Here is a 24,604-nt window from a genome sequence, read left to right as displayed (position 1 = left end):
TCTCTCTCCTCTCCTCTCCTCTCCTCTCCTCTCCTCTCCTCTCCTCTCCTCTCCTCTCCTCTCCTCTCCTCTCCTCTCCTCTCCTCTCCTCTCCCTCTCCCTCCCTCCCTCCCTCCCCTCCCTCCCTCCCTCCCTCCCTCCCTCCCTCCCTCCCTCCCTCCCTCCCTCCCTCCCTCCCTCCCTCCCTCCCTCCCTCCTCCTCCAGTCTAACTGTGCCCAGTACGCCGGCAGACAGGAAGGACGAGGAGAAGATGTGTGATCACCTGATCAGTGCCGCCAAGCACAGGGACCATGTGACCGCCAACCAGCTCAAACAGAAGATCCTCAACATCCTGACCAATAAGCACGGGGCGTGGGGCACCATGTCACAGAGGTGAGAGGGCAGTGGGAGGGGCCTGTGGTCAGGTGACGCTGATGTCGTGTTGTTGTTTATGACCTTTCCGTGATGACAGGTCATTCTTGGCAGAGCTTGGTGAAGTTATCTTCATGCCCTCTCTCTCCGTGTCTCCACACACACACACACACACACAGACACACACACATTATTGATTGATGGGTACATGTCATTCCTGGCTGCCTGCAGGGTTGTTGGTGTGTGTGTGAGAGTGACGTGTGGCATCTGCTCTCCCTCTAACTCTGGAGTCTAAGTGGCAGGATGATTGGCAAGGCTTCTAGCCTTCTGTCAAAACTAGGAACATGAGCAACATGTAAAATATATAAAGAAAAGGAAGGAGAAAATGGAAATACAAATGTGTCTGTCTGTCTGTCTCTCTCTCTCTCTCTCTCTCTCTCACTGGCTGCCTTTTCTCCTCCTCAGCCAATTACACGACTTCTGGCGCCTGGACTACTGGGAGGACGACCTGAGGAGGAGGCGGAGATTCGTACGGAACGCCTTTGGCTCCACCCACGCCGACGTGTCACTCAAAGCCCTGGAGGAATACGGTCAGTAACCTATCCCATCATGCACCAGTGTGGCGATGACCTAACCCCTCTAGCCTCTTCTTCTCACAGATTTACGGACTGATCGATGACTGAATGAAACTCTGTTATTGACCAATGGCACACAGGACAGAGGAGGAGGAGGAGGGGGTAAAGTCTAAGAAGACTTTCCGCAGCCAATCGGTGGTCAATCAGAACCCGGAGGCGGAGCTAATGCTGGAGGGAGATGATGATGCCGTCAGCCTGCTCCAGGAGAAAGAGATCGACAACCTGGCAGGTTAGTCTCTCTCCTCTCTCTCTCTCTCTCTCTCTCTCTCTCTCTCTCTCTCTCTCTCTCTCTCTCTCTCTCTCTCTCTCTCTCTCTCTCTCTCTCTCTCACACATACACAAACACACACTCACAAACCTTAGTCCAGTGAAAAAAGATGGAAAGCCTGGCAGGTTAGTCTCTCTGTCACACACACACACACACACACACACACACACACACACACACACACACACACACACACACACAAGCTGTTGTCCATTACACAGGTGCTGGTAACTGTACCTGACTCTTCCTCCTTCGTTCTCAGTACCTTTCCGTCCTCGAGTATTTATCTCTAAAGGTAAAGTAGGAGATCCCTTCCATGTTTGTACCGGCACACTAACCTTCCAAATGACACCAGCCAAACGGTTAACAAATGTTTACAATGACTGAACCGCACCACAGCAGTAACAACCCCTTCTGCTGAAAAGCTAATGATGCTGGGAGGCAACCAATCACACGTGACCAAATGCATATCGCGATCAATTCAATCTGTCTGACTAACAATAGTGAATTAAAATGGTATTTTCATTTTTGAAATTTTATATAAATGATTAACTATACATTTCTTTTTTTTTCTGTGTGACATTTCTATGTGTGACTTCTGTTATAGGTTCTATCAAATGGCCAAAATCTGTTGTTCTCCGTCCTCAATAGAACCGGTTGTTTATTGTGTATCACGTGTTTCTACGCCTGGTGTTTGGTCTTGGTTTGTGATGTGCCTGTGTGCACCCCCCCCTACCCCTCCCCCCCTCCCCCTCCCAGGTCCGGTGGTACTGAGCACCCCCGCCCAGCTGGTGGCGCCGGTGGTGGTGGCGAGGGGCACGCTGTCCATCACCACCACAGAGATCTACTTCGAGGTGGACGAGGACGACCACGCCTTCAAGAACATCGACGCCAAGGTAAGGGAGTGACACGTCGACACTTCCTCTTCCTGTTTTGAATGTTAAAAAAAATTTCAGAAAAAAACGAATCTCTTCAAAAAGGAGGTTTATAAACATTCCAAAGGGCATGCATGTGCTTTCTTTAGTCTGAACGCTCGCTCTCTCTCTCTCTCTCTCTCTCTCTCTCTCTCTCTCTCTCTCTCTCTCTCTCTCTCTCTCTCTGTGTGTGCAGGTGCTGGCCTACTCAGAAGGGCTGCATGGGAAGTGGATGTTCAGTGAGATCAGAGCCGTGTTCTCCAGACGACACCTACTACAGAACACTGGACTGGAGGTGTTCATGGCCAACCGCAGTAAGAACACACTCACTCACACACACGCACACACACGCACACACACTCACAACTCTTACTTTCCACACATTCAGCAGATCTCAAAGCAGTAAGCTTCTTTAACAACTCTCTCTCTCTCTGTCTCTGTCTCTCTCTTTCTCTCTCTCTCTCTCTCTCTGTTTCTCTCTCTCTGTCTGTCTCTTTCTCTCTTTCTCTGTCTCTCTCTGTCTCTCTCTCTCTGCCAGCCTCTGTGATGTTTAACTTCCCAGACCAGGCCACAGTGAAGAGGGTGGTGTACAGCCTGCCACGAGTGGGAGTGGGCACCAGCTACGGCCTGCCACAGGCCAGGTAGTACACACACACACACTTACACACTTACACACACACACTCACGGTTCACCAAATGTTGATTAAGTATCAGGTGCCTTCTTGATCTTCTTGAGTGAATATTATATTATATATATTATATTAATAATATAACTCTACTACTGCTAAGCTTACGAGAGGTTTTCAAACATTGTCATCAGCCAAGTCTATCTCTAACAACTGTGTGTGTGTGTGTGTGTGTGTGTCCTCCAGGCGTATCTCCTTGGCCACCCCTCGCCAGCTGTTTAAGTCGTCCAACATGACCCAGCGCTGGCAGAGGAGAGAGATCTCCAACTTTGAGTACCTCATGTTCCTTAACACCATCGCAGGTTAGCACCTCAACGCCATCACCTCAATGCCATCACCCCAACGCCATCACCTCTCTCTCTTTTTCTTCATTTAGTTTGCACACGTTTGGTTTCTTTCTTCTCTTTCACTCTTATTCTTATGCTTCTCCATCGTACTCATTCGCTTTCTGTCTCTCTCGTGGAATTTTCTGTCTCTTTCCATCTCTCTTACCTCTCTCCGGTCTCTCTTTCTTGTTTCCAGGGAGGACGTATAATGATCTGAACCAGTACCCCGGTCTTCCCCTGGGTTCTGACCAACTACGACTCTGAAGACTGGACCTCACTCTGCCCGGCAACTTCAGAGACCTGTCCAAGGTACGGCCCAGAGGGGTGGAGCCAAACACCACACCTCATCGTGTTATTGACAGACGTATTGAACCTAACCCCCCGGAGGTTTCCGTAGAGATCGTAACTAAGCTCTGTCGTCGTGGTGGTCATTGATTGGGCTGAAGCGGGTTTCTGTGGCGTCTCTTCCTCCCCAACCAGCCAATCGGAGCGCTGAATCCCAAGCGGGCGGCGTTCTACGCGGAGCGGTTTGAGACGTGGGAGGAGGACGGGACGGCGCCGCATCACTACACCACGCTGTACTCCACCGCTGACACCACCCTGCTGTGGATGCTTCGGATTGTGAGTACGCACACTCACACACACACACACACGGGGAGTCAGGTGGCTGAGCGGTTAGGGAATTGGGCTAGTAATCCGAAGGTTGCTGGTTCGATTCCCGCCCGCGCCAAATGACGTTGTGTCCTTGGGCAAGGCACTTCACCCTACTTGCCTCGGGGGGGAATGTCCCTGTACTTACTGTAAGTCGCTCTGGATAAGAGTGTCTGCTAAATGACTAAATGTAAATGTAAACACACACAGTTACACAAGGATGCACCAACACACATCAAGCATAGACACGCACAAACTCATCCAAAACACCACGACGACGAACTCGAGAGACAAACCAGCTTCTGATCCCTTCTCCAGGAACCCTTCACAACCTTCTTCCTCAACGCAAACGACAGCAAGTTTGACCACCCCGACAGAGCCTTCTCCGGCATCGGCCGTGCCTGGAGGAACTGCCAGAGGGACACCGCGGACGTCAAGGTAACGCCACTGATGGATCAGACTCAAGTCTTTACGATATCTTAAAGATCTAGCTCCAATCTGAGCTGTCTCACTACAGCAAGGTATAGACTCAGACTCAGTATAGGTTTAGACATTTAAGCTTCCCAAAAAGTTGAGAGGAGGTTGAACAGATGGATGAAATAGTCTGGCAGATGCTTTCTACCCAAACCGACACACAGACACACATCTAGATAGCCACGGCAGAACATCAAGGATCAGAGGGGCACGGCTCTAACAGTGTTTGGGGGGCTTGGTGTCTATTGCGTCGGCCAACAGGAGCTGATCCCCGAGTTCTACTACCTGCCGGAGATGTTTGTGAACAGCAACGAGTACGAGCTGGGCGTGCGCGAGGACGGCGTGGGCGTGTGCGACGTGGAGCTGCCCACCTGGGCCAAGAAGCCGGAGGACTTTGTCCGGATCAACCGCATGGTGAGCCAGGCCGGGGGCCCCGGACCTGCGGTCAGACAGGGCTGGACCACAGACCAGACCACAGATACTGAGGTGAGCGGACACTGTGGATGGTCACTGACGGTTCTTGTCTTTCTCTCTCTCCGTCTCGCCTCCTCTCTTCCTGTCTTTTTGTGGCGACCTCTCCTTGGTTCTCTGTCGCTCTGCCTCTCTCTCTCCCTGTTCCTTCCCTCCGCCGCCCTCTCTCTCCTGCTCTCTCTCTCTCTCCCTCCCTCTCTCTCTCTCTCTCTCTCTCTCTCTCTCTCTCTCTCTCTCTCTCTCTCTCTCTCTCCCTCCCTCCCTCCCTCCCTCCCCTCCCTCCCAGGCTCTGGAGAGTGAGTTTGTGTCCTGTCAGCTCCACCAGTGGATCGACCTGATCTTCGGGTACAAGCAGCGAGGCCCCGAGGCGATCAGGGCGCTCAACGTCTTCAACTTCCTGTCCTACGAGGGCTCCGTCAACCTGGACGTCCTGGACGCCACGCAGCGCGAGGTCAGACAACGTCCGCCACGCCACTTTGAGCTCCTTTTAAATACAGATGGTCAGTTATTTATCTCTCTGTCTGGTCCCCCCCCCCCCCCCCTCTCTCTCTCTCTCTCTCTCTCTATCTCTCTCTCTCCTCCCCCTCCCCCTGTATCCAGGTGATGGAGGCCCAGATCCAGGCATGCGGCCAGACTCCGTCCCAGCTGCTCATCGAGCCACACCCCCCTCGCTCCTCCGCCATGCACCTGGTAAGAGCACTGCATCCTGGGAATCGTTGTCTTTCATTGGAAACAGGTACTGTAGGCCTACAAAAGAAATGTCAAGTGTGCGGCAGAATCATATAACCTATGTCTAGGTCAGAGGTGGTCACATTACTGAACGCAAAAACAAACTCATACAGGGAAACAGTTGAATGTGCTAGCAGGGCAGTTGTTTTAGATAGCATGTCGATTTGTTATTTTCGTGGATTCCTCCCTTGAGTGAAGGCCTTCCCCAGGTCCTAGTGCCCCCCGATCTACCAAACTCCAAACCTCCCACCTCCTACGCCCTCCTCCTCCTCCACCCCCTCGTCTAGGCCCGTGACTATCCTCAGTGTGTGAACCTGCCTTTACCCTGCTCTCCCACACTAATACCTTCACCCATCCCTCTCTCCTTCCCTCTCTCCATCCCTCTCTCCTTCCCTCTCTCCTTCCCTTTCTTCGTCCCCTCATCCCTGTTTTCCTCCTCCCCCTCTTCTCCTTCTGGTTGTCTCTCTATCCCTCCCCTCGCTCCCCTTCCTCCCTGCTCCTCGTGCTCCTTTCCTCTCTCTCCGTCTCTCTCTGTCTGTCTTACTCTGTCTACCTCTGTTCTTTCTCTCTGCTGTCGCTCTCTCTCTCTGCTCTGTGTCTCTCTCTTCTCTCTGTCTGCCCCTCCCCCCCTCCTCTCCCTTCTCTCCCTCCCTCTGTCCTCTCTCTCTCTCTTCTGTCTCATCAGTGTTTCCTCCCCCAGAGTCCCCTGATGTTTAAGGACCAGATGCAGCAGGATGTCATCATGGTGCTCAAGTTTCCCTCCAACTCCCCGGTCACCCACGTGGCGGCCAACACTCTGCCCCACCTCAGCGTTCCCGCCGCCGTCACCGTCACCTGCAGCCGCTTGTTTGCCGTCAACCGCTGGCACAACACCGTCGGTATGTGTGTGTGTGGCGAAACGGCACCCGTGCGCTCTTGTGTGTGTGGACGTATACTGTGAGGGGTTTGTGTGATCAGCGTTTGTGTGTGTGTGTGTGTGTCGCAGGTCTGCGTGGAGCGCCAGGCTACTCTCTGGAACAGGCCCATCACCTTCCCATCGAAATGGACCCTCTCATTGGTCAGTACACAGACTCACAGACACTCTAATTTGTCGGCAAACCTAGAAAAGAATCCTATTTGGATAACTAGACAAATGGTCCCGGTTTTAATATATTCTCTTTGTGTGTGTGTGTTAGCTAACAACTCGGGGGTGAACAAGCGTCAGATCACAGATCTAGTGGACCAGAGCATTCAGATCAACACACACTGCTTCGTGGTTACCGCCGACAACCGCTACATCCTGGTGTGCGGTTTCTGGGACAAGAGCTTTCGGGTCTACTCTACTGAAACTGGTCGGTACACACACACACACACACACACCACATACACACACCATACACACATGCACATAAACACACACCAGAGACCTGGGTAAATAACTATTATAGCAGGTAAATTACTTGAGGTATGCTTGAATTAACTAAACCCAGTGCGTCAGTACCAACGGAACGGTCTCATAAGTGCCTGCTGTGAAACAAATCAAACGCAACATGTAGCGTTTGAAAAGAATTCCCTCGAAATAACTGACCTAGATGTATTCGGCCCTGAGTTCAACGCACACTCTGATTCACACTCCACCCCTCCCCTCCCCTCGCCCCACCACCTCCCCCCCCCTCTCCCCGCTCCCTCCCGCAGGTAAGCTGACCCAGATCGTGTTTGGCCACTGGGACGTGGTGACGTGCCTGGCCCGGTCCGAGTCCTACATCGGGGGAGACTGCTACATCGTGTCTGGCTCCAGAGACGCCACGCTGCTGCTCTGGTACTGGAGCGGGCGGCACCACATCATAGGAGACAACCCCAACAACAGTGAGTCACGCGTGTGTGTGTGTGTGAGAGAGTGTGTGTGTGTGTCTGTGTGCTTGTGTGTGAGAGTGTGTGTGTGTCTGTGTGTACGTGTGTCTGTGTAGGTGTGTAGGTGTGTCTGTGTGTAGGTGTGTCTGTGTCTGTGTGTCTGTGTATGTGTCACCGTACAGCTGGGGTGGACTGGTTGAACTCTGCCCTCTTGTGGTTGTTTGCCGTAGTGCAGTTACAGCCGTAGCGTGGGCTTCCTAACAGGACAACTGCTAGGACGGTTCTATGAAATATGGTTGCAATCTCTGTGCCTTAGATGGGGTGATGGATTTTTCAGTCTCTGTGGGTCATTTCTGTGTGTGTGTCCTGTTGCCTAGGTGACTACCCTGTGTGTGTGTCCCGTTGCCTAGGTGACTACCGTGTGTGTGTGTCCCGTTGCCTAGGTGACTACCCTGCTCCCAGAGCCGTGCTGACTGGTCATGACCATGAGGTGGTGTGTGTGTCCGTCTGCGCGGAGCTGGGTCTAGTCATCAGTGGGGCTAAAGGTCAGTGTGTGTGTGTGTGTGTGTAGAAACATGTTTGTGAGTTTGAAGAAGGAATGTCCATTCATATCAAATGTATACATTCAAATCAAACATCTAATGTGTTTGTGTGTGTGCAATGCGTTTGCTTGTATTTCCTTAATCTACAACTCACAGGAAAACCATATGTAATGTTGTTGTCGTTCCTGCCGGAACATTCTCCTCCTCCTCCTCCTCCTCCTCCTCCTCCTCCTCCTCCTCCTCCTCCTCCTCCCCCTCCTCCTCCTCCTCCTCCTCCTCCTCCTCCTCCTCCTCCTCCTCCTCCTCCTCCTCTTCATCCTCCAGAGGGCCCGTGCCTGGTCCACACCATCACAGGGGACCTGCTGAGGGCCCTGGAGGGCCCGGAGCTGTGCCAGCGGCCCCGCCTCATCTCCGTGTCCAGCGAGGGCCACTGCATCATCGGCTACGAGCGAGGCCGCTTCTGCAACTTCAGTATCAACGGCAAACTGCTGGCCCAGATGGAGGTCAACGACTCCACCAGGGTAAGGGGCCCGCAGGGCGGGACACGTGCTACACGCCTGAGCACACACACACTACACACACACACACACACACACACAAACAGCAACAGTATCATGCACCATCACCGAACCTTCCCAACTTCCACATCGCTGCATACACTCAGACAAACAATCCCACACACACACACACACACCACACACACCCACACACACACTCACTCAAGCGTCTCTCCCGGTGCTCTGGTGTGTGTGTGCAGGCCATCCTGCTGAGCAGTGACGGGCAGAACCTGGTGACGGGCGGGGACAACGGTGTGGTGGAGGTGTGGCAGGCCTGCGACTTCAAACAGCTCTACATCTACCCCGGCTGCGACGCCGGGATCCGCGCTATGGACCTTTCGCATGACCAGAGGTGTGTGTGTGTGTGTGTGTGAGAGAGAGAAAGCGTGCGCCCGATGGTGCGTTTTCAGTTTCCCTGTGTTTCCGTGTGTCCAAACCACCCCGTACGTGCTGTGTTCGCACACTGCCGACCTTGTTGACGTTTTGCACGGCCTCGCATGCTCTTTGTGGTTCCGATTTTGGGGGCCTGGTGTGGCGCGGGGCGCTCTGACGGCGTTGGGTCTGTCCCCCTCACAGGACCCTGATCACGGGCATGGCGTCCGGCAGCATCGTGGCGTTCAACATCGACTTCAACCGCTGGCACTACGAACACCAGAACAGGTACTGAGGACGGGAGGAGGAGGAAGGAGGAGAGAGGAGCGGGGAGGAAGAAGGAGAGGAGAGGGGGAGGAAGAAGGAGAAGAGGAAAGGACGAGGACGACGCGGGCTCATGCTGTACATACTGGCAACAAGGAGGCGAAGGATGTGGAAGGGAGGACGAGAGAGCGGGAAGAGGAAAGGCGGAGGTTATTTCGCGAGCTCTTTCTCCGACGCGGGACAAGCGCATCACTCCCCTCGGCACATACATGTAAACAACGCACACGTATGTAACCACGGCTACAGTCCATGACACCCTGAGGGTAAAGGTCCGTCAGAGCAGGACAGCGACACGGGATGGCTGTGCCAGGCCTGCACACACAGGACTGGTGGGAGAGAGCAGCTACTCTCCAAAATCATCCACTCTCCAAAATCATTCATTTCGTTTTGAATTTTTCTATTTATTTTTATGTTTTGGGGGGTGGAGGTGGGTTTGTTTGAGCGGGGCGAACGTAATAACACCAAGGACTGGTCTGAGCCGGTCTAAGCTGGTGTAAACCGGTCTGAACCGGTCTGAACTGGTCTGAATCAGTCTGAACCGGTCTGAACCGGTTCTTCCTATAGATCAAAACAGGTGCTATTGGCTTTAAACTAAATCCACCTTAAGCAAATGTTCTCTGAGTTCTCATTGCCCCCCTCTGTCTTTCTTTCTTTCTTTTCTTTCTTAATTGTTTCTTTTCTTTCTTTTTGTTTTTATTTTTATTTCATACCCACCAAGGGTATATATGATTTTTGTATATATGTCTCATGTTTCTTCTGGGGTTGACAGAGAAACGGAGATAACCGTTCAATTTCACACTCAACCTTTCACCACAGAACATGCCAATCACCTTTAATTTATTAATGACTTGCTGTTTGTAATATATTGTGTAATAATGATAATGTTGGCCATGACGGCAGTAATGTTGGTTCGGAGGAGGATTGATGATGATTGTGCTTTCTGCGGCCGTGTCGGTAAGATGGCGCCAGTACTAAGGATAAGCCTGAACCTTTGTATATTTGGTGATTGTTTTTGTCAAATATGTACAGACAGTCTTGGTTCAGGCTCTACGAGGGGGACTCAATCAACTGAATAAGACTGAAAAAGTCAAGAAAAACCTTCACTCACCCACATTTATTGATTATTTAAGAAAAAAAGAGAGAATCGAGTCAGTGTCAAAGTTTTGTTTTGTATTTGCACACGGCACCAATCACATATCATTATTTATTTAGCGGGATTATTTCCAGTCAGTTGCTATTTCGTTTAGGTCCATCTTTCCTGCTGGATTATTTGTGCATTGATGTTTTGTGTTTTAAAGACGATGACTTCATGTGTGATAATTAAGTTGTACAACCTCACAGCTGTAAGCAATATCATGATTCGGTAGCTGATAAAGGGATGGAGGTATGGAGAGGATGAGAGGAAAAGGGGGTGAAAAGTGAGTCGTACTGTATGTGTGTAAGCCATCTCGATCAAATACACACTCGCACATACCAACCAAGTTCAACTTACGTATCCAAAAAAAAAGGCTAAATATTTTTGGATCTATAAAACCCTAAAAACTATTGTATTCATGTTTTATTGCAAATATGTCAAATATGACATGTGTGAGTTGAAGTAAAAAAAACCATGAAAAGAAAAATAAAACATGGAAAGAATTTGATGACCTGACTTATTTATTTATTTATTTTATCTCCGAATACTTTTACTTCCCCCAACAAGATACTTTCCCAAAAATGTGCTTTGCGTCTTTCTTGACCTTGACCTGAATTTCTCACACATACATGGTTAAGGTTTTGCTACATCGTATCAAATGCTTTCGAATCTCCATGGAGACCCACCACCGTTACAGGAAGTCAGACCTGACCAACACAAAGAAGACCAATCTGGACCAGGCGGCCATTTTGGACAGATGGACCAATCAGAGCTGCGTCAGGCCAACCAGGAAGTATTCGCAGGAGGCCAGGAAACAGAAGAACCTGAGACAACCTGGCAACACTTCAGAGCGATCCCGGCAACGCATGACCTCTCATATCTGGTACCTCCTCTTCACGTCATCCTACACGGCAGTTCTCTCGTTATCTTTACAGACTGGACTGGATTCCGAAAATACAAACATGAAATTTTGCTTATTTTACTGAATTGAGTTGTTTAATTCTTCCAGATTGTGGTATGTTTGGCTGTAGCCTTGTTGAGGAACTGGCTGTGGTCTATTCAGGTTTAAACTTCCCCAGACAACACAATCCAGAGAGTAGAGCCGAGCTTGGTCATGTTTCGCTTACCATGAACACGGCTGATCGGAAACAAGCTGACATGGGCAGGAGAAAGGGATTTGATTTGTGGATTATTTTTCTCTCACACCCACTGTACACATATGGGCTAAATACTGTATATATACATGATTGACAATGTCAACTACATTTCCCATGAGGCATCGGCAGGGATTGAAATTATGAGCCGGTCCAGGTGTAAATTGCACAGCACGCTGTCCTTTCTACCTCCGTGTGTGTGAATGGGTGTGTGTGTGAATGGATGTGTGTGCGTGTGCCTGTGTGTGTGTGTGTGTGTGTGTCAGTGTGTGTGTGTCAGTGTGTGTGTGTCAGTGTGTGTGTGTGTGTGTGTCAGGTGTACAGCGAGGACACGGTGGACCTCTGCGAGGAGATGCTGCAGATCTCCATGTTGGTGAAGGAGCTCCCCCCCTCGCTGCCGGCGTCGGGCGGCGCTGAGGACGAGGACGTGATGATGTTCTTCAGCCTGTGGAGGGCGACGACGAGCAGCGTGAGCAGGAACGCCAGCAGGCTCAGGAAGACCCACACGTACACGTACACGCTCTCCTGGCGGCTCCCCGCCGCCGCCGCCGACACGGAGGAGGTCGGGGAGAACCGGGGGAACGCGCCGTTGTCGGGGGAGATGCCGGCCCCGTCGAGGTCCTCTGACGAGGGGTCCATCCCTGACATGCTGGCCGGAGGTGAGCTTCTGGGGAGAGAGGGAGGTCGTCAGTGGACTGGGGTGTGCTTTGGGAGAGCTTTAGGAGAGTCCGCATCCGCCAGTTCTGCTGCAAACGGTCAACTCTACCCCGCGACGCCTACGACCACGGTAAAAGTAAGGACTTTATCGTTATGGGTCAAATGTTATCCTCGACAGTGTTGCAGAGGCCCACTGATACAATGAAAGAACCTGAATGCAGAACCCGAAATTCTGAACCCCCACCAACAAAAACATAGATAGAAATAGTTTTCCACAATCTTCTCTTTAACACTTTAAACACAAGATTTACGTTACTGATTGTGGGGAAGGGTGTGTGAGATGAGAATTAGCATACGGGCACCCAGGAGTGTGTGTTTTTGGGGCTGTGAGCAGGTGGCTAGGACTGTGGACTGAGTCCAGCTTAGAGGCCAGGCTGGCAGGTGAAGAATTCAGGACGGTCGTGGGTCTAAGCTTCATCTGAGCCAGCCAGCACTTCAAAGGAGGAGGGGATTTAACATGGACAGGATGGAGGAGGGAGGCCAGAGAGCCTCGATCGCTCGCTCTCTGTCTCTCTCTCTCTGTGTCCCTCTCTCTGTCTCTCTCTCTCTCTCTCTCTGTCTCTCTCTCTGTCTCTCTCTCTCTCTCTCTCTCTGTCTCTGTCTCTCTCTCTGTCTCGCTCTCTCTCTGTCTCTCTCTGTCTCTCTCTCTCTCTTTCTCAATCTCTCATCTCTCTCTCTTTCTCTCTTGTCTGTCTCTCTTTTTCTCCCTCTGATTCATCTATGTCAATTGTATTCATATTTACCAAACCACCCTCTTCACACACACACTCCCACACATGCTCAGACACACATGTCCTCTGAACCTGCCTCTGGGACAGGGCAGAGTCAGTAATTGGGTGGGGGTGAAGGGCTAGCTGTCAGCCGTTATGGAGATGGAGTGTGTTTTCGTAATCTTTTATTGAAATGCTGCTGCTTTTGAAGTTCAGTGGACGTCTCTCTGTCCCTCTCTCTCTCTATGTCTCTCTCTCTCTCCCCCCCCCCCCACATTGTCTGTACACATCGCAGTCTGGGCACTGACAGGCTCTGTTCACTCCAGGCGCAAGCTTCCTTTCATTTTCTCTCTCTCTCTCTCTCTCTCTCTCTCTCTCTCTCTCTCTCTCTCTCTCTCTCTCTCTCTCTCTCTCTCTCTCTCTCTCTCTCCTTCCTCTCTCTCTCTCCATCTTTTTAGCCCTTGAATGCTCAGACACCCAGAATTATTCTCCCCCCCACCCCCCTCACGGTTTGTTATCTCTTTCATCCTCTCTCACCAGCTGTTTGACACCAGCCTCCCTCCCTCCTTCCTTTCTCCCTCTCGCTCCTTCTCTCCTTAGACCCTTTCTCTCTCATCCACTCTCTCCGCCGCTACCAAAGTCAAATTCACCCAACCGTTATTTTTCAATCCAGAGGTTAAATATCTATCTTCTTTCTTCCTCTTCTCTCCTCACAACTTTCTTTTAAATTTTCTATTCCCTCCATTTCCCAACTATCCCTCCCTCTATCCCCCTACTATCTTTTGTCGCTTCATTCTCTCCCTCTATTCGACGTTGTTCTTTCGCTCTTCAGGTATTTCTTTGTTATTGTTGATTATTATAATTTTGATCTAACCTCTAATGAAAGCAGTTCGGTGAAGTGCGTCATAATTGTGCCTAATGGTGCTTTTTGTAACCAGGCAACTGGCTAATTTAGCTCTTTTTCAATCTAATCTGCTTTCAGTGGCCAAGCTAGTCCGCCGGGGTTAGGCACGGAAGTGATGCAAACACACACACACACACACACACACACAGAGCCTCACAGTACGCACAAATATACGCACACACACACACACACACAAACAAACCACACTCGCACACACTTGACAGCTCATCCTGGACATTCTTATGTTTTCTCCATTTTCATATGACAGTTTATGAATCATTTATCTGGACCCATCTGTGTGGCTAAATGTCATGACATTTTGTCTTCATCCCTGACCCTGTATGTGTGTGTGTGTGTGTGTGTGTGTGTGTGTGTGTGTGAGAGAGAGAGAGGATTGCGACAGGGTTGTGAAGTACACCACAAAGCTCGGTGATCAAAACATGAAAAATCATAACTCCAAATAGAGAGACAGAGAGAGAGAGAGAGAGAGAGAGAGGCAGAGAGAGAGAGAGAGAGAGAGAGAGAGAGAGAGAGAGAGAGAGAGAGAGAGAGAGAGAGAGAGAGAGAGAGAGAGAGAGAGAGAGCAGGGGAAAGCTAGTGGGAGGTAGAGAGAAAGGGAGAGAGACGGAGCATTTCTCTCAGTCAACTGCATCTGACCAAAGTTGTTTCATGAGGTCCCGACAACATTCCTGTTGTGTGTGTGTGGGTCGTTGTGTGTGTGGGTCATTGTGAGTTTGGTCGTAAAAGCAGGAAATGACCCAGCATGCCTTTGGGCCATGCGCCCAGGATTCTGCTCATCCGTCTGTCTGAGACAAAACACTTCAAGTCCTCCCTCTCATTTCAGGACGGAGAATACAAGGCTTTCCTTCAGACCTCTTTCTATCCATCCCTCTCCCCCTTTCTTTCCCCATCAACAGGAAGCAGTCATTCCTCAAAATGTACAAGGCAAATGAATGAATGAATGAATGAATGAAGGGATTTGTAGCTTGTTAACCCTTTGCTGTAACTCCCCTCTGTCTGGCGTAGCCGCAATCTTCCTTCACGGCCAACCACTTTGTCTTCAGAGCACGTCTTTTTTGTCGGCCATTTTTCCCCTCTCTCCTTTTCCCTTCCTTCCATCCTTTGTCTTCTGACTCGGTTCTGAATGTGTTTCATTTAAGGAAACATGAAAGAGAGAGAGACAGAGAGAGAGAGGGGGGGGGACAGAGGGTGATCCATCCCCTGTGTTTTGGGTGTGTGTGCGCGTGTGTGTGCGTGCGTGTGTGTGCGTGTGTGTGTGGTTGTGTTTTGACCTTCGCTTTTACACCGTGCGACCTATCAAAATGACATCTCTGTGCCTCTCCTTCGACACAGTATGGCTAAAGCCACACAGCTGTCAAGCTACAATGCAATCACGCACACACACACACACACACACACACACACACACACACACACACACACACACACACACACACACACACACACACACACACACACACACACACACACACACGCGCACACACTTATTTGAAGGTGAATTTAAGCTGTGTCAAATAAAGCGAGCACATTTGATCAAATCCAGGTACACCAAGCTACTGTACATGCATTTGGCTGGTGCGAGCAGGAAGTGTTAATCTGACTAATGAACTGACCCACAATTGCCGCTACCGAGGACCCCTACCGAGTTACATTTCTTTCTTTCTCTTTGGCTCTATCTCGCTTTTCTCTCTCTCTCTCTCTCTCTCTCTCTCTCTCTCTCTCTCTCTCTCTCTCTCTCTCTCTCTCTCTCTCTCTCTCTCTCTCTCTCTCCCCCTCTCATCTACACATACTGTCGATAGCATGAAATCCATAGTTTGTTTATTCAACCTATCGTGAGTCTACGCACGTTAGTCTGATGAAGAGAGCTGATCACTCACCTGTTAGTGCAGGACGGTCCTCTTTCTCCGCTCTCCCTCTCTGGGTCGTTCTCTCTCTCTCAAATCCCGTCGATGTTCATCCTGCGCTGTGTGGTGGCTCCGTCAGGCTCTCTTGATACCCCAGGGATCTCCCTCTTTGTCTCTCTCTCTCTCTCTCTCTCTTTCTCTGTCTCTCCCTCTTTCTCTTTCTCTTACTTTCACTCTCTGGCTCCCTGTCACTGTCACTTTTTGCTCGCTCTCTCACTTTCTCTCTCTGTCTCTCTCTCTCTGTCTGTCTTCCTTTCCCTTTGCAACACCTCACGCTGGCAGATTCATTCTTCTCCTCAAACACACACGCAGACGATCACAGGCGGAAACTGGGTGTTCTCGCCTGTCCCCACCGCACACACACACACATCGAAGGAGAAGCTGTAGACCAGAGCACGTTCTGTTCGACTGACAGAATAGAGTGAGAGAGGCGGAGCATGAAGGAGACGAGAGAAGGACAGTTTTTTTTTTGCTTTTTTTGACTGGCTGGCTGGTGCCCTCCCTCCCTCCCTCCCTGTCTCCCTGTCTCCCTCCCTGTCTCCCTCCCTCCCTGTCTCCCTCCCTCCCTCCCTGTCTCCCTCCCTCCCTGTCTCCATCCATCGGTCTCATATCTCTCTATTGCTCCACTCTTTCCCGTCTTTTGCTCATCCCTCCTCAGTGACAACCTCATTATCTGTTACCTCTCTTACACACTTCAAACCTGTACTTGGAAGTGCCACAAGTGCTTGGGCGTGCGGGCACACACACACACACACTCACAGTATACATTTATAATCACACAGCCGGACAGTTTAAGAACTGCAAAGAATGGCAGAGAACAAGAAGAAGCTACTTGTGTGTGTGTGTGTGTGTTTGTGAGAGAGGGGAGAGAGAGAGAGAGAGAGAGAGAGAGAGAGAGAGAGAGAGAGAGAGAGAGAGAGAGAGAGAGGGCGCGCTCTCTCTATGTGGTTTCATGCATCCTGACAGTGGGCGGTCGGAACAGACATAGGTAGGGGAGGACATGTTTGACAGAAGTGACCTGAACATGTGAGTCCTAATTGAAGCGTGGGAGGCATCCCATTTCTACCCAGCGTGGATAATCACCATGTGTGCACTGTTCGCCACAGTGTTGGTATTCATGCCGTAGGCGAGGGAGAGTGTGTGTGTGTGTGTGTATTTGACATATTTGTGTACTGTATGTTTGTGTGTGCCTGTGCTTGCGATGTTGTGTTTGTGCTAAGTGTGTGCGTGAGAACTCATCTACACAGTGTGTGTGTGTGTGTGTGAGAACTCATTCACACAGTGTGTGTGTGTGTTTGCAGGGAGGTGTCTAATGGTCTCTTTCTTTCTGGACCATGGGTCACAGCGGGAGGCATGGTTATGGCTTCAGCCTGAGTCATCCGCCCCCCGTCGGGGCCCCTCCCTGGCAGAGGAAACAGAAAGGTCAGAGGTCAGCCTGTGTGACACAGTCCTCTCCACTGCTCTTTGTTCTGTTTCCCTCCCCTCTTCTGTTCTCTACCACTCTCTGCCTCTCGCCTCCTCTCCTCCTCTCCTCTGGCCTTGTCTGCTTCTCTCCTCCTCTCCTCTCCTCCTCTCCGTATCTCCTCCTCTCCTTTCCTTTCCTCTCCTCATCTCTTCATCTACTCATCTCTTCTCCTCATCTCCTCTCCTCATCTCATCTCCTCATCTCATCTCCTCATCTCATCTCCTCATCTCTTCTCTTCTCCTCATCTCATCTCCTCATCTCTTCTCCTCATCTCTTCTCCTCATCTCCTCTCCTCATCTCATCTCCTCATCTCATCTCCTCATCTCTTCTCCTCATCTCATCTCCGACTCGACTCATCTCTTCTCCTCATCTCATCTCCTCTCCTTATCTCCTTTCCTCGACCCCTCTCCCGAGTAAAAGAGAAAGAAAAAAATATGTGATATAGAACGAAGATAAAATGCAATAAGTGGAATATTTAACAGTCTATATTTAAGTATCTGATTTGAGAAATGTGTTGTTCGAGGTTTAAAATTGGGGGAGTCAGGTGGCTGAGCGGTGAGGGAATCGGGCTAGTAAGGGCCGGTTCGATTCCCGGTCATGCCAACTGACGTTGTGTCCTTGGGCAAGGCACTTCACCCTACTTGCCTCGGGGGAATGTCCCTGTACTTACTGTAAGTCGTTCTGGATAAGAGCGTCTGCTAAATGACTAAATGTAAATGTAAATGTAATGTAAAATTCAAACTGTGTTTGTTGATGATTCAGTGTGTGTTAGGTTATGTATGAATATTCATGCGTAGGAGGGTCATATGGTATTGATGGTGTGTCATGTGGTCCAGATTGTTGTGAACCATAAGGATCCTCCTCCCCAACTGCCTGAGACTGAGACAGGGAGAGGGAGACATAGACAGAGAGAGGGAGAGAGATTGAGGGAGAGAGATAGAGGGAGAGAGAGACAGAGAGAGGGAGAGAGAGAGACAGAGAGAGAGAGACAGACAGAGGGAGAGAGAGACAGAGAGAGACAGAGAGAGGGAGAGAGAGACAGAGGGAGGGAGAGATAGAGAGAAAGAGAGAGAGAGACAGAGAGAGGGAGAGAGAGACAGAGAGGGAAAGATCCTGTAGAGGGAAAGAAAAAAGAAAGAGAGGGAGAGTAGGGGAGAGAAGGGGAGAGAGGGAGGGGGAGAGAGAAAGAGACAGAGAGCCATCAAGATGCAAAGAATGAGGGAGGATCCCTCTGGGATTCTGGAACCCCAGCCTCTCTCTCCCCAGCCTCTCTCTCCCCAGCCTCTCTCTCCCTAGCCTCTCTCTCCCCAGCCTCTCTCTTCCCAGCCTCTCTCTCCCCAGCCTCTCTCTCCCCAGCCCCTCCAGTAGATCTGACAGAATGATTCAGCAGAACAATCTTCTCTATCAGACTGGGACAGAAAAAAATCTACAGATACTTCTGGTGTCTCTGTTTGACAGATCACAATAGCAGTGAATGTGGTTTGCTGTCGCACAGTCACTGTGCGAAGTTTACAAAGTCCATGACATCGAATGGCAGTTTCTGTCTGTAGTTCTCGCCTGGGTTTCTATGACGATTACTGTTGATCACAGGAAGAGCGGAGGAGGGCGATGAGCCGCATCACTGTTCCACCTATCACAGCCGCACAAGCCGTCCTCTGAGGCTTCTGGGTAATTCCCATGATGCCTGAGCAGACTAAGCTTGTCCTGTGGGACATCGGATGTGTGGTAGCAATTCTAATGTGCGGGTGGGTGCGTGTGCGAGTAGCTGTATGTGAATGTGTTTGCATGACTGTGTGTAGGAATGTATCTGTTTGGCCTTCTGTGGATGTGTCTATGAGTCTGGTTGTCTCTGTATGTGTGTGTGTGTGTGTGTGTGTGTGTGTGTGTGCGCACGTGAATGTGTGTGTGCTGGTGTGAATGTCTGTCTGAGAATCTGGTTGTGTGTGTGTGAATGTGCATGTGCGTGCTTGTGTGGATACACGTCAGTGCATCTGCTTGTGTGTGTGTGTCAGCAAGAGAGAGAGAGAGAGAGAGAGGGGGGGGGGGAGAGAGAGAGAGAGAGGTTGAGAGGGGGAGAGAGAGAGAGAGGGGGAGAGAGAGAGAGAGAGAGAGAGAGAGAGAGAGAGAGAGAGAGAGAGAGAGAGAGAGAGAGAGAGAGAGAGAGAGAGAGAGAGAGAGAGAGAGAGAGAGAGGACTGAACGACAGAGATAAGACAGCTGGCCTAGGCTGGCATTTGTCGCTAATCCCGGCGGGCTGAGGAATGGCGGACACTTCCATGTCGCCCGTTGATCCCCAGCCTGTTCCGTCGTCACGGCAGCCCAGCCGAGTCCTCGTCGGGGCTCCAGCCGCCGCCGAGCATTCTAATGAGAGCACGGCGCAAAGAGGAGGGGCGTGGCCTCTCATTCTGCGCCCATGTGACGTTCTGGGGGAAGACACATACAGGGACAAGGACATAGCTGGGGACAGGGAATGGGGAGGGGGGGCTATAGTAAGGTACAGGGACAGAGATAGGGGCAGGGACAGGTAAATCTATTGGTGGTCAAGGTTCTGACTGAGTCCAGATGATTCTACCCTACTGTAGACTTCATGGTTCCCACTGTGGTTTCCTATTGGATGAGGTGGGAGCACCTGACAAAGCTGTTGCCTGTTGTTCAAGTGGAATGAAGGCACAATTAGAGCACCTGTGAATAAAGTGTTCCCACTTCTCAGAGATCAGACAGGAAGTGAGGCCCTTATGCCAACTTCCCTTGTCGTAACGGTGGTACGCCAGTCAAGATGATATGCAGTGATAAGGTGGAGTAGGGCCAGGCTGAACACACTGAGGCATGACACACACACACACACACATGCACACACAGACAGAAACACACACACACATGCACCATCTCTCTCATGCTCTCCCTTCACCCCATGTCCTCTTTTTCATTCTCTCTCTCTCATTCTCTCTCTCTCCATCCCTCTCTCTCTCCCTCGCCCCCCCCCCCTCCCTCTCTCTCCCTCTATTTTTCTTTTCCCTGCTCCTGCCTGCCAGGGTTTTGGTTGTCCTGAATTCTAATGAGATGGGGATCACACTCAGACACTCACCAGCAACGACGGTGACGGAATTCACCCATGTGTGTCCAGTGGAACATGCATCATTGTTATTCAGCAATGTAAGTAAACAGACACAAAAAAAAACATTATTTTTCTCCAAAAGTGTGTCAACAGAACACAGATCCATCAGACAGCACGGACCCCAAATCCATTGATTGAATGGAAAGAAAGAGACAGAATAGAGAAATTGTCCTCAAAAGTCGGATTAATTTGAATAAATGAATAATTTAAAGAAGAGAGGGTTTTAGACGCTGAAGTAGCTGAACAAGAAGAAGCCTCATTTCATAAATTCATAATTCATAAGCAGTTCATTGCAGAGGGGTTCTGGGTTGGGGGGAATTCTCTGAGGGGGTTGTGTGTGTGTGAGTGTGTGTTGGGGGGGTGTGCAAGCACTTCTCCTCCCAAAAAGTCTCTCCATCCCCTGAATTCTTCAGGGAGAGGGCAAGGAGAAACTAACCCATAAGTAAACATTCAAAGTTTGATCAAAGCCCTTTGAATCAGTGCGGGTTCTCCCCACGTGAAGCCTGTGATGTTTAATAAAAGCAAGTCCTCAGGCGCTCTGAGTAAATTGGGACAGCCATTCTCTTCCGTGTTATTATCAGAATATCAGCGCTCAGTCTTAACTTACTGCTGCCGAGGAGCGAGGACCACCGAGTGTGTCCACTCGTGACTTTTATTACATTCGTGGCTTTAAACTAGCCTGGTCCAAACCGGACTCTCTCCTACATTTCATTTGCTCGCTCCATTGACAAGCGTTAACTTCCTTGAAGGTGGGTACTCTGTTGAAGTTTAAAACTATTGGATCTGCCCAGAGCCCACTCTGATCTGCCATAACCAATCGCTAGCGTTCGCCTTAGCCAACTCCTTCACCACTAACGGAGCTAGCTGGAAAATCAAACGAACCCCGTGGGGATCAAAGATTGTTCTTGCTCCGGCCTTAACTTCTGGATATTCGGCAGCGTTGCCACAAAGGACCGAATGGCTTCGCTTGCATCTTTCTCCGCCGCCATTACGGAACTACAACTCAAACTAGCGCACAACATCAAAGTCATCGTTCTCAGCCACTCCCTCTGTTCGCTGATTGGACCGGTAAAAAGTTTACCGGAGACCTCTGACCAATATACCTCAAGCCCAGACGCAGTACAAAAGCAAAAGGAAAATGTACATTTACATTTACATTTTGTAAACATTACAAAATGTTTACAAAAGGAAAATTGAGCGGAAGTACGTAGGAGGGCAGAGCCAGAATAGATTTAAACCACCACGTGTATGCAATGTGAATCTCTCATGTAGAACATATCACCAGCGGTGGCCTATAGCATACTGTTTATCTATTTGAATAACTAGTTAAATAAAGACGTGAGTGTCTTGACAGAGCTGTCAATCACACTGAGCCTCCTCCCCTCCATGAAACACATCATTTAATAATGAGCAGGGGCAGTCCTGGTGCACATACGGCAGAAGGGACCGCACCGCAGCAAATACAGAGTGGAGCGCCCGGTATGGTTTTGTTTCCGTGAAGTAATGTACTGTTTTATTTCATTGTGTGTGCAGGGATTGTAAATTGCTTTCTTGTCTCGGTGGGTTTTCCCGTTGTTAATAAATACAAACAATAATGAACCACTGATGAGTCAAATGAGTAAGATAGCAGAACCTCCCCAATGTAAACGAGTAGTTAAGGCTTGATTACTTTTTTTCAGTTTTTTCCCCCCAGCAATATAAATACTGCAATTTTCGGCACATCCTTGGGGCCCTGTTCTAAAGTAACAAAGATTCTGCCCTGCAGTTCTGTTTCTCTCCCCAACAGGGGGTCTCTTGATATGAATGGAGCCCTGCTTGCGTTCCATGTAAAACAACTGAATATCAAACAAATGCTTACATTTACATTTAGTCATTTAGCAGACGCTCTTATCCAGAGCGACTTACAGTAAGTACAGGGACATTCCCCCGAGGCAAGTAGGGTGAAGTGCCTAGCCCAAGGACACAACGTCAGTTTGCACGGCCTGGAATCGAACTGGCAACCTTCGGATTACTAGCCCGATTCCCTCACCGCTCAGCCACCTGACTCCCAATATGCTATAGGCATCATGATATGACTTTGATATGAGGGGCTGGGAGGAGGAACGTAAGGAGGGATGGCTGTATAAAACCGAAGACCCATGCTCGCATGGCCCCTTGGCAGTCACAGTTCTGACTAGTCAGGGACGTGAGGATGAGGCCACAGTGGACTGTTGAGTTCCACACCTTGATTGAGAGAGTTCCAGGTATGGTCGGGGGCGTGTGTGTGTGTGTATGTGTGTGTGTGTTCACGGCCGGCTGTCCTCATCCTGTCAGCTGTAATACATCACACTAATGGAATGGCAGCAGCCCAATGCCAACCGTCACACGCAATCTGCATATGTTTAGGGACCAAACGTGTGTGTGTGTGCGCGTGTGTGTGTTTGTATGAGTGATAAAGTGTATCTGTGAGAGAAAACGTTTGTACTTGGGATTGTGCATGTGTTGCTTGTGTGTGTGTGTGTGTGTGTGTGTGTGTGTATGTGTGTGTGTGTGTGTGTGTGTGTGAGAGTATTTGGAGGTGTACATGCCTTTGTCCTCGCCGCAGGGAACGAGAACGAATATAGATTTTCTCCAAAGAAAAAAAGGGAACCGGAAGTGATGTCCTTAGTCCTTTTTCCTGTGTGAGAGGTGTAGGCCCATTAGACACCTGTAGAGAAACTAAGACCAGGGTACAACACAGATGGGTCTGTGGGGGAACAGACCCACACACAGATGGGTCTGTGGGGGAAGAGACCCACACTAAAAAAGAGTCCCGGTACAAAACACACTCCCCCTCATCATGTTGCGTCCTGTGGAAATAGAGGACTGGAGCGAAAACGGGCAGTTACATAAAACGTGTAAAACCCTCCTGATGCATGTGAGAGTGAGAGTCGCAGTTACGGAGTGGAATAAAAATTTGTGGGAAAGATCTAGATCTTTCCGTTCTTTTGCTTTTCTTTTTCTTCTTGTAATTGTTCATTTCAAAATCAAAAGACACACATTTACAGATCGTGGTATGTATTTCTGGGATTGTACTGCATGGCAAAAGTATAAGCATACAAGGAAAATAAAGCATGAAGCATTTAAAATAATAATAATGATATATAATTAATTGAGATAGCAATACATCTTTTTTTCACTGTCACAGAACAGTGTTGCTCCATAGCTTTTTTAAAAGGCATCCTGGATTTACCAATGGAGCACAACAATTACAAATATGATCAAGCATAATTCAATTCATTAATAAACAAAACTTGCTCAAGAAAAATATCAAATCCTATCCTCTATCATTTTTACATTTACTTTTAGTCATTTAACAGACGCTCTTATCCAGAGCGACTTACAGTAAGTACAGGGACATTCCCCCCGAGGCAAGTAGGGTGAAGTGCCTTGCCCAAGGACACAACGTCTTTTGACATGGCCAGAATCAAACTGGCAACCTTCAGATTACTAGCCTGATTCCCTAACCACTCAGCCACCTGACTCCTACTATCAATATGTCATTCTGAACAATAAAGGAAAAGCGTTAACATGCATCTATTTAGCATGTGGCTCTAATGATAACGTTGTGTAAAACCCAAACTTTTTCCTCCAGGTGTTATGGAGTGGAACATTACATTTAGTCATTTAGCAGACGCTCTTATCCAGAGCGACTTACAGTAAGTACAGGGATATGGATAGCCTGACTGCTGGTGAACATTTGTCATCCAACTTCCATTTTACCTTCAGTTGGACCACATTTAGGTTGTAAAGTCCCACTATCTCTCCCTCAGGGGCTGAGAACTTGAACCTTTTTCAGACCGACAGTGATGTCTGCTGGTAGCCCTCGTCTAATCAATTCCTCCCGGAGCTGGAACCAACGGCACAGAATCACCGGTGAGACTTTGAGCTGATGAGGAGTAACTGTAATTGGTGTTAAGCTGTCTGGTCCAACAATGACAGAGACACTAACCTGCTGCAAGTAGACCTCCTTGATGTAGGTTTCGTTTAGCTTGGTCACAGAGGACACCCTCATAGTCAGTCCAACTGGGACTCCTGTGGATGCACAGTGACTTGGTGAACACGCGTATTCATACAGGTACATGCCCAGGTGAGCACACACACATATATATTCTGCCACAGTTATACTCTTACAGTAATTTTGCAACTTTAAATAAACCTTTAAACATTCATGAACAGACATTATTTTTACTTACTAGATACATCACTTGCCGTTGAATTGTCCACCTTCCTAGTTGAGATGTTTGGAGATGATGCAGTTGTGGGTGGCAGAGTGGTGGTTGCGGGTGTTGTAGTATTTCTTGTGGGTATTGGTGTGGTAGTACTAGGTGT

The 24,604-nt window shown here is 49.5% G+C and overlaps 2 protein-coding genes across 3 annotated transcripts; one reads left to right on the top strand and one right to left on the bottom strand.

Annotated features, from left to right (window-relative positions):
* The first annotated feature begins 2,118 nt into the window (after positions 1 to 2,118).
* Positions 2,119 to 9,101, top strand: nbeaa (neurobeachin a). The gene is given in 20 exon segments (XM_067229233.1): positions 2,119 to 2,150; positions 2,365 to 2,482; positions 2,707 to 2,809; positions 3,041 to 3,156; positions 3,377 to 3,405; positions 3,407 to 3,443; positions 3,446 to 3,489; positions 3,661 to 3,801; positions 4,150 to 4,269; positions 4,567 to 4,719; positions 5,063 to 5,227; positions 5,377 to 5,466; positions 6,191 to 6,383; positions 6,491 to 6,562; positions 6,681 to 6,836; positions 7,180 to 7,350; positions 7,779 to 7,880; positions 8,202 to 8,398; positions 8,635 to 8,786; positions 9,011 to 9,101. Coding segments are annotated over 19 exon segments (2,214 nt in total). The 5' UTR covers positions 2,119 to 2,150; positions 2,365 to 2,400.
* Positions 9,102 to 11,658: 2,557 nt separating this feature from the next.
* LOC136933640 (serine-rich and transmembrane domain-containing protein 1) lies at positions 11,659 to 15,785 on the bottom strand. 2 transcript variants are annotated; one of them, XM_067229112.1, is made up of 2 exons: positions 15,649 to 15,785; positions 11,659 to 12,086 (listed from the first exon to the last, which is right to left on the bottom strand). In XM_067229112.1, exon 2 carries the CDS (start codon positions 12,065 to 12,067, stop codon positions 11,732 to 11,734), a length of 336 nt encoding a protein of 111 aa, XP_067085213.1. In that variant the 5' UTR covers positions 12,068 to 12,086; positions 15,649 to 15,785; the 3' UTR covers positions 11,659 to 11,731. The 2 variants fall into 2 exon arrangements, with proteins under 2 accessions (XP_067085213.1, XP_067085214.1); XM_067229113.1 differs by having other exon boundaries at positions 11,659 to 12,083.
* Between the last annotated feature and the right edge of the window lie 8,819 nt (positions 15,786 to 24,604).

The sequence above is a fragment of the Osmerus mordax genome, chromosome 25 (genome assembly GCF_038355195.1).
Source record: "Osmerus mordax isolate fOsmMor3 chromosome 25, fOsmMor3.pri, whole genome shotgun sequence".
Classification (NCBI taxonomy): domain Eukaryota; kingdom Metazoa; phylum Chordata; class Actinopteri; order Osmeriformes; family Osmeridae; genus Osmerus; species Osmerus mordax.
This window is presented reverse-complemented; position numbering and strand designations above follow the sequence as displayed.

Coding starts and splice junctions, on each gene's coding strand:
- LOC136933640 (XM_067229112.1), bottom strand. CDS start 12,067: ATGTCAGGGATGGACCCCTCGTCAGAGGACCTCGACGGGGCCGGCATC.